Below are 15,286 nucleotides of genomic sequence, written 5' to 3' on the forward strand. Positions count from 1 at the left end.
GGATGTGATCTATAAGTAGCAGTCAAGTACAAGATTCCTTGTTTTCCTAGAGTGGACATGTGGGGGAATGTTTGGTCCAGCCAGTCGAAAACTTCCTGTTTCCTTCTGGCTGGGACATACTTCCTTTGCATGTGACTAGAGGTGGGCGTGACCTTACCTGCCCAGGTAACAAAAGGGCAAGTAACACAGCACACTCTCCTCTCCTCTCTTTGACTTCTTCTGTAGCTGGGGCAGCTTTTTTTTAGCTAGAAATGCTCTGTTGACTTTCAGTCAACAGAGGACACTGGGATTATCCCCATATAGGATAGATCAACACATATGTAACTAAGTGTGGCTTCAGGGATCCAACTGTGAACTGATGATGTGAGTAAACTTCTTTTATATACTTGACACAAGTTTGTGGCATGTTTATTCTTTTTAAGAGGGATTAAAAGGGAACTTACCAGGAACATACAATTCAATACTGAATTGTATGATAGTGAGAGGCTTAAACAAGACTGCAACCAGCTATCTGCTGTGCATTTAAAAGGGGAATGTAAAACTCTGCTAAGTTATAGAACTTGCTAGCGCAAGTTAGGAAGGATATTAATAAACAATATATCCTCTCCTGCCTCCCTGAACATTCCCACAACAATGTGACCTGGGATAAGGCAGTTTCCTGTTTTTATATAGACACTACTAAACTTAAGAACATATGAAGGCCCTGGTGGATCAGGGCAATGGCTTATGTAGTCCAGCATTCTGTCCTCACAGTGGCCAACTAGATGCGTGTGGGAAACCTGCCAGGATGATTCAGGCGCAAGAGCACTTTTCCCTCCTGTGATCTCCAGCAACTGGTATTCAGAAGCATTGCTGCTACAAACATGGAGGGCCTAGTGTAGCTGTTGTGGCTAGTAGCCATCAATAGACCTCAATGATTTTGTCTGCTCCTCTTTCAAGGCCATTGGCGGGCATCACCACCTTCTATGGGAGTAAGTTCCATAACTAGGGCCCTGCACAAAGAAGTAAAGGTGTCAGTGTTGGTGAATGTTAAGATAAAGGTGTTTCTTTATGGACACTTCCCACTCTCTGTTTGGTACTAAGGTGGAAGTGATGAAACTGAGTTAACATAATTACCTTTGAAGAAGGAGCTATCCTTTTTTGCAGGTTCAACACATGATTCCTTCAGCAGCAATGGCAGGGACCTTGCGGGTTGCTCAACTGCACTTGCTTCTAGTGTGGAGTGGGCTGGTGGTACAAGAAGCTGTTGCAAACGTTTGTGAAGTGTAACAACTGGGATATGCACTCTGTGTAGATTCAATGTCCCTCCCCCATAATCACCTCCAGAGGTATCATAGCCAAATGAGCAATGCATTAGCACAGTAATTATCACTGAATTTAGCACCTCCTGCTTTAACAGTGAATAGAAGTTACCTTCAAACTCATTCTTAATTTGAGGTGAAGAGTGTGATGTTCTTGCCTTAGGCTTACCATGTCCTTCCCAGGTCTCAGATTTCTTTCTGTTCACTGTGAAAATGCAGCCAGCTTTCAGTATTCCTCTCAAGCTTTCTTTCGGATTGGTTTATAATTAATCGAGTTATCCTTCGGAGTGCTGTGATGCCCTTGACCTCCTCTTCTCTGGCCTGACTAAATCGAACTGTAGTTCAGAGTCTCTGCATTTGTCTTTGGAAAGAAAATCACTTTTTGTGCCAGATTTCCCACTGTCTCCTGCCTGGATACTTTGCTCTGGGTTTACAATATTGAACACTGGGCCAGAGGAAAAAATCCAAATAAAGTAAGAAAGATGTAAGCTCCCCAAAGCTGAAGTGCATTGCTGCTGCTTTGAGGCTCCCCTGCTCTATGCAAAAAATTGTAGAATCAATCCATAAGTATATTTAAAAAATGCCCTTGGCACAGCATAAGACTCAGCAGGTGTAAAGTAACCTAAGGATGGCTTAGACCCTGGCCCTTGGCATCAAGAACAAAAGGGACAGTGTAGACGATAGCTGTGAAATGCCAGCTCAGACATGTACCCTTGTTGAGGACAAAGTCAATTAATGCATGACAGAAAATCCTTAGTCTCTTCCAGTTTGTGCTGATTGACTAGCTTTGCATAGGTGCTCCAAAGAAATGAGGAGATGTGCTGAAAGTGTGAATTCTGAGTTCTCTGTAGAATAATATTGTAGTTCCTCTTCATTGCCTCATAGTGCCACAAACACCTGCATCAAGCAGCTTGAAGCGATTTATCATTGCAGAAGGAGCCACTTTCAGTGGGTAATAGACAGGAACAAGTTAAAATGTGTGTGAAACAAGATGCTGCATGCTTTCATTACCTAGGAATTGTGCAAAGGACACATGAGGGATTTCAAATGTAAACAGTGAATGGGAATTATTTTTTGCATCGGTCTTAGCAAGCAGATTTAGTCCAATAAAACTAAGAAATGTCTTATTTACAACTCAGACTTTCAGAGTTTCCATTAGAATGCAGACTTAAATCTGGCTTGATGTACTGAATTCAATTAATATTCTGTTTCAATTGATAACATGTTTCCCATGCATAATTTTAGAGGATGCTATTAGTAGTTAGAAATAAATTTGCATTACTACTGCAGTGTGCTTATCTAAAAGAATCAAATGCATAGGGCTTCGTTTCCATATCATTTACAGCTGCTTGTCATTGAATGACTTCACATATTTCATTTTTGAAATATGTTTTGATGTGGGTTTCCTAGGCACTGCGTGCTGCAGTGTGAAAAGTAATGGGATGGCATTTAACAGAAATTAATCAAAGAGAAATGCTCTAGCCCTTTTCTTTTCATTTCATTTTTTCCTGAGAGTTGTTGCATCAAGGTGAAGGATATTCCTCTGATATTCCTACTACTGGTTGTGACAGGCAGAAACCTTTCTTCTGCATCCTCTCCAGGAAGAGGGACAATCCCTCTCCCCAGACTGACCCTGTCTGTAGTTAATAGAATCACAGAATCAGAATTGTAGAGTTGGAAGAGACCCCAAGAGTCATCTAGTCCAACCCCCTGCAATGCAGGAATCTCAACTAAAGCATCTAAGACAGTTGGCCACCCAAACTCTGTTTTAAAACCTCCAAGGAAGGAGAGTCTACCACCAAGGAAGGTGTCCGTTCCACTGCTGGACAGCTCTTACTGTCAGAAAGTTCTTCCTGATGTTTAATCTCTGCATAGTCAGATTACTTCCCACCTCAGCCAACTGGAGTTCATTTGACTTATTAAATGGTCCTTCCCACTAATAAAATGGAGCTATTGAATTTGGGAGCAAAATCACAAGCCACTCCTCCTTAGGCACTCCTAAGTGCCAGTATGGTGTAGTGTTTAAGAGCTGTAGACTCGTAATCTGGTGAACCGGGTTCGCCTCTCCGCTCCTCCACATGCAGCTGCTGGGTGACCTTCAGCTAGTCACACTTCTCTGAAGTCTCTCAGCCTCACTCACCTCACAGAGTGTTTGTTGTGGGGGAGGTAGGGAAAGGAGAATGTTAGCCTCTTTGAGACTCCTTCGGATAGTGATAAAGTGGGATATCAAATCCAAACTCTTCTTCTTCTTCTTAGGTTCCTGAAGACCCCTAGCCTACATCTTCCTTGTGATACAATCATCTAGTTTTGATTGTCTTATCTAGTGTGAAAAGCTTTCCAGACCAACTTTTTTTTTTAATTGTTAAGATTATTGGTATGCACCAATTTCATGGTGATTTCCCCAAATAATTAACTCACAAGACCTAAACACATGTTGCATCCAAGTGAATGTACTGAATCGTGATGACCTCCTTTTTTTAAAGGGGAAATATATATATACACCTCAGGAGGGGTAGAGAAACAACAGTAGAAGAGAAAGTGCTTAATCCTTTACTTATATGCCTCTTTATATTCCGCGACATCCACTTTGCCCATGTTGGGTTGCTGCCAAAACATGTTTCAGTACCCTTTGCAGGGCAAAGCAACACAGTGATGAGTCTTCTCCCTGCTGTTTCTCTGCTCAGAATCATTCCTTCCCAAAGTGCTGTTTTATAGAAAAGAAATAGGGCCTCCAGGGCTCGAGACAATGGTTCCTGAGCTTTATTTGACTCTGTAAGTAAGTGCTATACTATTATTACACTTGCTGTATAAAAGCCAGAAATGGGAAATTGCCTGAAAGTAATTTTTGCAGTTTGCCTCTCACTTTACTCTACAGGATCATCTGCATCCAGAACATCTGCACTGCTTGTCAATGTCGTAAATGTTGTTAATATATTAAAAATGTGGTATTAATTATGCAAGCTCTCCTCAATTGGAGTAGCATGGTGTTTAAAAAAACATAAGATCCATTAGAAACCACTTTAGCTTTTTCATGAGGCTTCTTAATATCCCACATGTAATGAAATATAGATAGTAATGGGTTTCTGTGCAATAATGAGGGCAGAAAATGGAGGTGGGGGAAGAGTGAAAAGACTTGGTACAGCTTTTGTTGCAAAGTACCTGGGAAATTTTTCACATACACTAAAATGTGTGCCTAGTTTGGTGCCTGCATATAAGCAAACATAGGCTTCTGGTACGCTTCACTGTATTCTTAGCATGATGATGAATGGAATTAAAATAGACTCAGCCTCTCTGTTTACAGAATCTGTATATTAAATCGGCTACCAAGTAGCAAGACTGTGGGGGAAGTTCTTAAATTGCTTGAACAGTATTTGCAGGTCCCAAGTGGTTTTGTATCCAGTCAAATTTGAAGTGTGGCGACTTGTGACAAGGATGCTTCACATGATTATTCCCTGTGCCAATGCAGCTTCCACTTGAGCTAGTGACGTTTATGTGTGAAGACATCGGGGGAGTTCAGACCAGCCCCCTCATGTGCTGAAAATGCACTGAAACTAGGGACAAATTCCATACATAGCAAAAACTAGAATTGCTTCATTGAAGTCAACAGTGGGAGAAAGAGTCTTTCCATAACTTATCACCCTTTCTATCCCATATTGTGGCTAGTCCAAACAAATACTTTCCACCTTGATTGACAGTCTATTTTTGAAAACTTAAGTGTGCTTTTCTGTCTCCTCAAATGATTATTTAAAAGTAAATTCCACAGGCATCTAGGAAAGAGAAAATGCTACTTGTGCTATTTATATATTTATCTTCATTCTTAATGTATTTTTGTCCTCACTGCTATCCTAAATATCATATTTACATTTACCATGCTAAAATATTTAGATGATTTCTTAATATTTTAATGCATGCTGGTGATATATATCTATATATTTATTCTCCTCCATTTAGAACAAAAGCCTGAAAAATAAACTCCTTTCTGGAAGCAAGCTTTGTGGCATTCATGCTGAAGAGGTGAGTAGGATTTGTTTTGTTCTGACCCCAGCAAGCCCAATAGAGGAAATGATCTATTGGTGAAGCCTGTTGCAAATCAGGGGCGGATTTGGGGATGTGCAAGGGTGAGCACTCATTGGGTGCTGAGCCTAGGGGGTGTCATCTCAAAGCCCAGTAAGCGAGATGCTGGGCTTTGGAAAGGAGGTAAGAGGCTCTGACAGGGTCCTAGAGTTCACCCTCCTCCTTCCCAAAACCTAGTTAGCGCTTTCCCAGATTTGAAAAAAAGATGGGAGGGCTGAGGGACCCTGCTGAGCTCTCATGCCTCCTTCTCAAAGCCAGGTGACTCCTTACCCACCCTTGGGAGGGCAGCCCAAGGGCTAGTGGGTGGAGGCACTTTTTGGCCTTGGACAGGGAACAATAATACCCAAGTCTGCCACTGCACAAATTTATTTCAGCAGTAAAAAAATATTCTGTGCAAGTGTCAAGATAATCCTGTGCACAAAAGTGTCTGGTTACCTACAGTAGATTCTTACATGTTCATTCATAAAGCAAATATGTGTCCAAGAATAAGAGTCTTGAAGTCATTTGTGCAGTCAATCATAAAAATTCTCCTATTTTATCTGCTTTAAGGGGGAAATGGATAGAAAATATTGTGAATAAATCAATATAATTAAACTCCTAAGCAATGTCTCAAATCTAATAAAAAGCCCAACCACTGTTTCAAAAACCTTGCAATGTTAATGATGCTTCATATTTTCACACACATGGGTTATAGAAAAGCCATATGATATGTATATGCTGGGAATAGGATGTGTACACTGGAATTTTCAGTTTGTTTCACATTCAGAAGCTCTTGTGTGAAACATGTGCAAAATATTTCTACGAACAGAGTGGTAGTCAATGCTAGTCCTATCGAGAGGAGACCCATTCAAGTTAATAAACATAAATAACTTAGGTAGGACTTAGCTGAATATCATTCATCAATATTGTGATAGCATCCCTGTCCCCCACCCAGCAGATTAAATTTCAGCAAAGACCTCAGCTAACATGTCACAGAAGTACAGTGGTACCTTGGTTCTCAAACGCCTTGGTACTCAAACAACTTGGAACCCGCAACTGCAAACCTGAAAGTAAGTGTTCCAGTTTGTGAACTTTTTTGGAAGCCGAACATGCTCCATTTGGAGTGCTATGCTTCTGTTTTGAATGTTTTGCTGAGGTCTGTCAGTTTTTGCTATTTATTTTGAGGGGTTTTTGGTGACTCTTTTTTGTTTTGTTTTTGTGACTGTGTGGAACCCAGTTCAGCTACTGATTGATTGATTGATTGTGTGACTGCAGTACATTCTTTATAGCTTTCAATTTATGGATCAATGGTCTCATTAGATAGTAAAATTCATGCTAAATTGCTGTTTTAGGGGTTGTTTTTAAAAGTCTGGAACAGATTAATCCATTTTGCATTACTTTCTATGGCAAAGCGAGCCTTGATTTTGGAACACTTTGGTTTTGGAACGGACTTCTGGAACGGATTAAGTTTGAGAACCAAGGTACCACTGTAACTGGATATGCAGCTACAGGCCGTGGGTTGAAAATCTGAGAAAGGACACATTGTCATTTTAAAACAGCAGCCACCCTGAGTCATTGTTCAAGGGCCCCTCAGTTCTTTTGAACCACTTGAGCACCAGAAATAGAGTTTTAGGAGCATCTGAGGAATTTGGTGGGGTGAACAGCTAGAATGAAGACAAACTTCAATGCAAAAGTGGTTGTGCATCTGAGTCAGCACCTGTGACCTGGGCTCATAGTTTAGGCTTTTCAGAGTGTCACAAAGCAGCAGTTCATGCAAGGAGGAAGTGGCAGTGGTGCCCATAAGTGGCAGCAGTACTGCTGGTCATTAGGATGGTGACAAGGCATGGTGTTGGCAAGGTTGAGGAGCTCCAAGTTGGTGCCTCGCAGGTCCATACCATAGATTGAGCCATTTCAAGTACAGATGTGTGACTTTCCTCATGTTCACATCCGATTGGCTTAGAATATAGACTGATGGGGGGACCTCAAAATGGCCCACCTTATTTTCTGAGAAGTTGTCCTCCCGCCTATGAATTCACAACCCCTGTCTTCTGACTTAAGATACAGATATCCCACCTAATATTTCTACTGGACTGGGGCTGATCCGTGTCTAAGCACCACAATTTGCTGCCAGCGTGTTTAGCTTGACTCTCATTCCAGATGTTTCTGAGATCAGCAGTGATACGATGTTAAAGCATGATAAAAAAGCATTGTGCTGAAAACGGTTGATTTCAGCAGAATCAAAATGTGCAGAAGGTTGTTTGAAATCTGTCACCCCCTCTATTGTGCAAACAGATAATTTTATGCTTTTCACAGGGTGAGAAGTAGAACATTTCTTTAAAATCTTAATTTCTGCTTTCCCAGCATAATAACATGTTTGGCTATGGTAAAGTGTGAATCTCTTTGCAATCACAATGCAGAGACAAAAGGGGCAGACCCTTTCTACCATTAAAATGTATTTGTGCCACATTTTAACACAAATAGGATTGTGCTTGTTTTGTGGTAGCTACAGTACATTTCTGGTGAGCCATCCCTCATTCTGTTGTCATAGCAGGACCATGCAAAGCTATCACACTTGCTATCATACTTGAAAGAAGAACGACTGTTGGCAGAATAAAAGGTTTGGCACCTATGCTGTTATTCAGGAGTAGAATTCTTGATGAACCCAAACAGTGCCATGTGTTTTGTACCCTGTCAGGTACAACAGAATGGGTTGGGAGCTTGGTGGCTGTCTCACTAATAAATGGATGAATTGATTGATTAAGCAATTTAATTTTTTAAAGCATATCTTAGTACAGCTGATTAGGGGGAATAGTTAATGAACACTTTTCTTTCTTCAAGGCTCTAAAAAGACAATGCTGTACCGAGAAATTAATATCAAAACACAATGCCTTAAAAAAAGGAAGAGAAGGTTCAGGGAGTGTTAACAGCAATGCAATCAACAAACGTGATTGTCATTTCACAGAGGACAACTGTAATTAAATCCAAATTAGTAAATTTGTGATCACTCTCCTGTTCATGTGGCACACTTATTAGATAAATTACATTTGCGGAAATCATTGGTGAAGGCAATTCAGCCTAGTTTACATGATCAGGTTTGCACTAATTTTAAGCAGACCGTTATCCATGTTTGACTTTAAAAAATCCAGATTACGCCCCTAGTCAAAACCCATTATGAATGTAAAATGGAATAAGTCCATGTCTTTTCTGACTCACCTGATCTTCCTTGCTTCTTTTAACTGCAGGTTATTCAAGCCTGTTCATTCTTTTTGTACCCTTGCACCTTTCATTTTTGCTTTTAAGTATAATAGAATGAACACCACAAACTGTTAATATATATTTTAATACACTAGATTGTTGGTAAGTATATAGCTGATCTGTCCATGAATGATGACGTACCAAGGCACCAGAAATAACCCTTTGGTATAGGAAGAGCATCTGTTTCACCCCAGTACACTACCAGGGAGGAAAGAAAGACACAGAAGCAGGTGACAAAAAATAAGAGCGAAAAGGAGGTAACCCTGCCTATTTTTGGCTGTGTTCCTTCTCACTGCCTGTGTGCAGCCCCTAACAGATTACTCTTGGGGAAATGCAGTCCTTGACAGACACAAGGCCCACCTAGGCAACTGGAAAATGTACTCTCTTATCTTCCCAAACTGCACTGAGAACCACACTCAAAAGCCAGAAGATAAGAGGTGTCCCTGCCTCCCCATGAACAGTGAAAAAACTTCATTCATGTTCATAGGTCCTCATTCAAAAGGGGGAGGGGGGAGTTAAATGCAGGAAGGCAATTTCACAGCCAACAGAAAGGGCTGCTTTTTCAATGCAGCCCTAAATAAAACTATCGTAAATTAGGATATATAGATATGGATATCCTTTTCCAGAGGGTTCACCATGATTCCCTGAATACATCTTTAGCCAATCATTTGAATAATTTTTCAATATACAAAATGTGGCAAGAAGGAATGCTCACCTCTTTGTCATCATATTAATCACCATTTTCTATTTTAATCTAAATTGTAAATCATTTTAGTTGTGTGGATGCAGCCAACATCAGTGGTTTTCTTCTGTAACTCCATAACATTTCATTTGGGAACATCATATTTTGATCTGCACTGTTACTTTACAACTGTTCCTTTTCTGTTTGTTTTGCATGATGTTTATGCACATTTTAATATTTGCTACACAACTGTGAATAATGTAACACGAGAGTTTACATTTAAATGGTAAACAGGGAATATTACTTCCCGGTGCCTCATATTAAATCTGCGCCCCTGAGTATTTTTTGCCCATAGATCTTTGTGAGTTGACAAGCTTCTAGAATTGTTCACTGAGCACCTTTCTAAGAGAAATACATTTTATAAAGGAAGGTTTGTTAATAATAAACCTGCCTTGCTGTGGGTTTACCGAATATAACAGAACCTGTAATGCATTCTTCACTTAAAAACAGCAACCATAGCTCAGTGATAGAAGACATCTTGTGCATGTAAAATGTTCAGGGTTAAATCCTAGAGATCTCCAAGCAGGGCTGTGAAAGACCCACTGCCAGTCATTGTAGACAATTCTAAGCTTGATGGACCAAGGGATTGGATTGGTATAAGAAGGCGTCCTATCCCCGAAGCAGGCCATGGGATGGCACAGTGGCACTCATCTTAACCTCCGGACACCTATGCCACTGCTGCCTACCAGGATGGGAAAGGGTGAGGTGGCAATGAGGTCCGCGCAGGACAGATACACCAGCAGGATTGCCAGGTTGGCTCTGCCAGTGCATTGGCACTGCGCTGATCTTGGCACACTGGCCCATCCCAGGCATGGTATGGCTAGTAAGACGCCTGTCTGAAGCCCTGTAGATTTGCTTCTAATCAGTGTAGTGTACTGAGCTAGACAGATAGAGCTGTGACTTTGCTGAGTGAAAGGCAGTTTCCTATGTTCCTATGAGATAACTTAAACATATGGAATCTTGCTGATTCCAAAGAGAGGTCCCTGATTCGGAGCAGCTTGCATAACTCTGGTGTTGTCACATTATATTGAACTTAGTCAATAAGCTAAAATACTCAGCATGTTAATTTGCAAAATAGTTTGGAAACAGCCCTGTTTGTAGGCCTGCATCTGATCATGGTTCACAGTATTAGGCAATAGGCCCTAAATTCTTTTGGGGAGGGACAGTAGCTCTGCGGCAAAGCACAAGCTTTCCATGGTTCATTCCCTAGCTACCCCGGTTGAAAGGATCAGGAAGCAGGAAATGAGCAAAACCTTTAGACCCTCGAGAAGCACTTGCATTCAGAGCAGATAACACCGATACACAGACTTTCTGACTTGGTGTAATGCAGCTTCCAATGTTTCACTCAGTATTAATGAGCTATCAATATACTGAATATTATTAAAGTGAAAAATTAATAGCAACTTGAGTCTGATTATGACAAAGCAGATAATTCAGCATCAGTTTCACAATTGGAATGAATGATAATACCTTTAAAATTTGTAAGTTAATTATCTAAAATAAATAGCTATGGGGTGGGGTTGCAGGATTTCTGCTCTTGCTTCTGGGGTTTTTTTATTAAAAAAAAAAGATCATGTTCAAGCAAGACTGGCCAGCGTGACATTAAAGACAGCAGTGTAGCATGGATGAGATCAAAGTTGCCCTCACGAACCAATGTCGCTCTCAGCTTAATAGGGTTTTTAAGCCAAGTGAAAATGGTCTGTAGCCATGTAGCTGTCAATGAACATTTTCTTTTTGAGGTTGATTTTGCTCCCTCTAGACCATGAAGTCAGTGTTCTAAATATTGTTCCAAAGGCACAAAAGAAAAGAAAAAAGCTTTCAGATTTATCTTGTAGTGAAGTGTCTCGTACCTGCGATTCCAATCTGCCATCACGCCACTAGGCAGCCTGTGAAATAGAACCGGCTGAATAAAAATTCTGCAAGAGACAAAGCGAAGTTCAGCATGTAGGGAGGAAGTTCACTTCATGTTTCTGATCTGCAGAGTTTAATTATGAAAAATGATCCTGTCTCATGAGTGCCTGCAGTTCAGTGTTAGATGACATGCTTTCCATGCATACAATTATAGGTTCAAATTCAAACCTGGGCTTCCCCAGCTTAAAAGATCACATGCAGCAGGGCTAGGAAATACCTCCTTGAGACTTTGCAGTGCAACTTCTGGTTAGATTAGAAACTAATAGAATCATAGAATCATAGAGTTGGAATAGACCACAAGGGCCATCGAGTCCAACCCCCTGCCAAGCAGGAAACACCATCAGAGCACTCCTGACATATGGTTGTCAAGCCTCTGCTTAAAGACCTCCAAAGTAGGAGACTCCACCACACTCCTTGGCAGCAAATTCCACTGTCGAACAGCTCTTACTGTCAGGAAGTTCTTCCTAATGTTTAGGTGGAATCTTCTTTCTTGTAGTTTGGATCCATTGCTCCGTGTCTGCTTCTCTGGAGCAGCAGAAAACAACCTTTCTCCCTCCTCTATATGACATCCTTTTATATATTTGAACATGGCTATCATATCACCCCTTAACCTCCTCTTCTCCAGGCTAAACATGCCCAGCTCCCTTAGCCGTTCCTCATAAGGCATCGTTTCCAGGCCTTTGACCATTTTGGTTGCCCTCCTCTGGACACGTTCCAGTTTGTCAGTGTCCTTCTTGAACTGTGGTACCCAGAACTGGACACAGTACTCCAGGTGAGGTCTGACCAGAGCAGAATACAGTGACACTATTACTTCCCTTGATCTAGATGCTATACTCCTATTGATGCAGCTCATGTCAAGTTTGTGGTCAACCAAGACTCCTAGATCCTTTTCACATGTACTGCTCTCAAGCCAGGTGTCACCCATCTTGTATTTGTGCCTCTCATTTTTTTTCATAATTTTTTTCTCATAATTTTTCTCATAATGGGGCAGATAATCCTGTAGTCTGGTTTAGGATGCCATCCCATAAAAATCTACAAGTGTAGAAGTCTCTGCGAACTCCATATCCAAGTAGATATGCATAGAACTAAGCTACCACTTGGTTACAATCTCCTTGGTTACAAGGTCCTTTCTCTAATGCTCCTCTTGTGTGTGCAGCTTTATACAGTTTACACTCATCAGTGCTTCAAAGCACTCCCCACCCAGCCCGCTAAAGCACTTTAACAGAATTAGCAAATTCAGGGGAAAGCAATTTAAAGAGTATGGGGGGGCATGGCATGACCAGAACCAGTACCTTTCCACCAGGAACCTTTCAGCAACTTCTCAGGACCTCAGAGTGTCCCTAGTCCAGTGGTGGCCAAACTTGGCTCTCCAGCTGTTTGGGGACTACGATTCCCATCATCCCTGACCACTGGTCCTGTTAGCTAGGGATGATGGGAGCTGTAGTCCAAAAACAGCTGGAGGGCCAAGTTTGGCCAACACTGCCCTAGTCAGAGCAGCTCCAGCTGTTCCCAAAGTGGTTTGCGGACTTATTTTGTGTCTCTGTGATGGTGTGGTAAACACGACTAAATCCCCATGGAAGCAAGCTGCTTCGTGTTACACATCTTCATGTGGTTGCAAACAAGAATATCCTGAGTGGTTTATTTGCAGATACAAAGTGATGAAAAACAATTTCCAACAGATTTTTTCCTCACTACAAATTGTGAAAAGTCTGGATAGCTCCAAGCCCTAATTGAGTATACCAATTTATAGAGATCATTATAGAGATAGAATGGAAATAATCCTAAACAAAGTAGCATGGGGGGGTTGGGGGGGAGGTGCAGATCCATATTTTGTGAGTTAAACGGAATCATGAAAAGTGGCTCCACTCAATTTTGGGTAATGTGTCCTCCCTTTGACATTCTGTTGCACCCTAACTCATGTTGTTCAGAAGGGTTCTCTGATCACCCATTTTTGAGGGCCAAAGAGAGCTTAAGGGTGAAAGAGGGAAAGGCAAAGTCTCCTTGACCTGACTTAGCTTATTTTGCACTCATGTTCCAGGCCAACATGTGTATTAAGAGCAATCTCATTCTTGATGTGTCAGTTGTTCTTGCCATGTTCTTTATAAAGTGATAAATTTGGCCCTTTGTTTTATGTGCATAATGTATGCAAGACCAGCATAGCTGTAGCAAACACAGCTCGTTTCATCAACAGTTTTAATTTTACCAAACCTCCCCCACCCCAGATATACTGTCCTATTACCTGAACTTTAATATATTTTCCTCTGCAGGTTTTAAAATATAAATTACTTAAAGGATTAATGTATTATCCTCTGCTTGCAGTCAAAAAAGATCCAAGCCCAACTGAAGGAGCTTCGCTATGGGAAAAAGGATTTGATTTTTAAGGTGAGTTTGTCACTTGAGCTGGCAAAGGTATTTGCTTACAGGCAGTGTAACATTAAGGGAATATGGTCCAATGGTTTTATTATTCTAACCTGTGCTGGGGGGCAGAAATGACTACCTATCACCATACATATTCAAAGGGATTTGGAAAACTAAAGGGCAAATTTGATTTCTGTGATACATTGTCGAAAATGTCAATGATTTCAGCAGTTTTTCACTATGAAAATGTTCTTAAAGGGTGAAGTCTGTTAATTCTAAATCTTCAAACCATCTAACACTAACACTTACTTCACTGATATTTATATTCAGACTTCCAACACATCTAGCAAAGTTGTGATGTGTTTTCAATTATTCTCATTTATCACTTTCCCACTATTACATATTATATAGCCATGGAAGTGAAGTCACAGTTAAGGTGTTTCCAGTAGTCTAGCCTTTCTAAGCATAGAAGTGATAGTTTGTATATAATCCATACAGCTTCTTGAAACTGACATGAGTTTCATGAGGTTTATAAGTTTTCAAAATATTGGATTAAAAATGACTCCGTTACAGAAGTTCAAAAATTGTGAAATGAAGAGCAAGACTCTTCTGTTTCTGGTCAATCATACTTTAAATTTTTCATTTAAGAGGCTGGATTGCTTTTTATTTCCATTTTATTTTTTGTAAATAAATAATCCCACCAGAGATTTCATTTCACAGAGATAGTGAAAATCTTCTGTGTACTTATAAAGTTACAGAATTATTTCCCTTCCATTTTACTTAGTAAATGGGCACAACAGGGCCTGGGAACCTGTTATCTTCCAGTTTATGTTGGACTCCAACTCCCATGAACCTCAGCTTGCATGGCCAGTGATCAGGAATTGTAGGGCTTGTAGCAGTACCCAGAAAACTGCAGATTGCACCTTCCCCCAATGGTACAAGCTGTACAACAGCACGGGTTAGTTGTAGCTAGTGAAGCCATGAAGGAAGTACAATATCAGCCTGGCAAATGATACCCTCATGCTTGCCTTATGCAATCAGAAATAGTGATAATGTTTTACTGCCACATTCATCTTCTACCTCATGGATTTCCATTTCCATTTGAGATGCAGAACCTCAAATTCCTGTCTATAACAGAGTAGAGGTGTTCCAGAATGTCTTTTAAAATGTTATTTCTTAACAACAACTTGCATGTATGTTATTTGATGTAAAGTCTGTGGATTGACTCACCTGTTTGAGTTGCATGCTTTGCATGAATTTTATCTTTGCTTTGTGCTTGTAACCAAGCTGTAATCTGGATTTTGTGTTAGGTTAATCTGTGATGGCTTGATGTCATGTGCAAGTAGTTTTACTTGGAAACGTGCCTTGTAAGCATTTAGGAAACATCTGACGTCAGCCCTGTATAGGGAAGCTTTTTAAGGTTTAATGTTTTATTATGTTTTTATATATGCTGGAAGCCACCCAGAGTGGCTGGGCCAACCCAGTCAGATGGGCAGGGTATAATTAATCATCATCATCTTCATCATCATCATCATAACTTCACATTTTAGTTTAGATGTGGGTTCAGGAGTTTGTCTGAACATGGCTTGAAGCAGAAAATTATTTGCTAAGATTGCCTGTGTCAATTCATTAGTTTCTTGGGTTTAAAAAGTCCTTTCCCACAAGC

The 15,286-nt window shown here is 40.6% G+C and overlaps 1 protein-coding gene across 4 annotated transcripts in view; it reads left to right on the forward strand.

Moving 5' to 3' along the window:
* The window catches only part of LUZP2 (leucine zipper protein 2), a 325,887-nt gene that overhangs the window by 233,896 nt on the left and 76,705 nt on the right, over positions 1-15,286 (forward strand). For all 4 annotated transcript variants that reach the window (XM_082200692.1, XM_082200690.1, XM_082200691.1 and 1 more), the window contains 2 exons: positions 5,253-5,315; positions 13,582-13,644. In XM_082200692.1, the coding sequence (XP_082056818.1) occupies positions 5,253-5,315; positions 13,582-13,644 (126 nt within the window). The remainder of the gene's footprint in view (positions 1-5,252; positions 5,316-13,581; positions 13,645-15,286) is intronic.

Source organism: Podarcis vaucheri (assembly GCF_965113315.1).
Source record: "Podarcis vaucheri genome assembly, chromosome: 1".
Lineage (NCBI taxonomy): Eukaryota > Metazoa > Chordata > Lepidosauria > Squamata > Lacertidae > Podarcis > Podarcis vaucheri.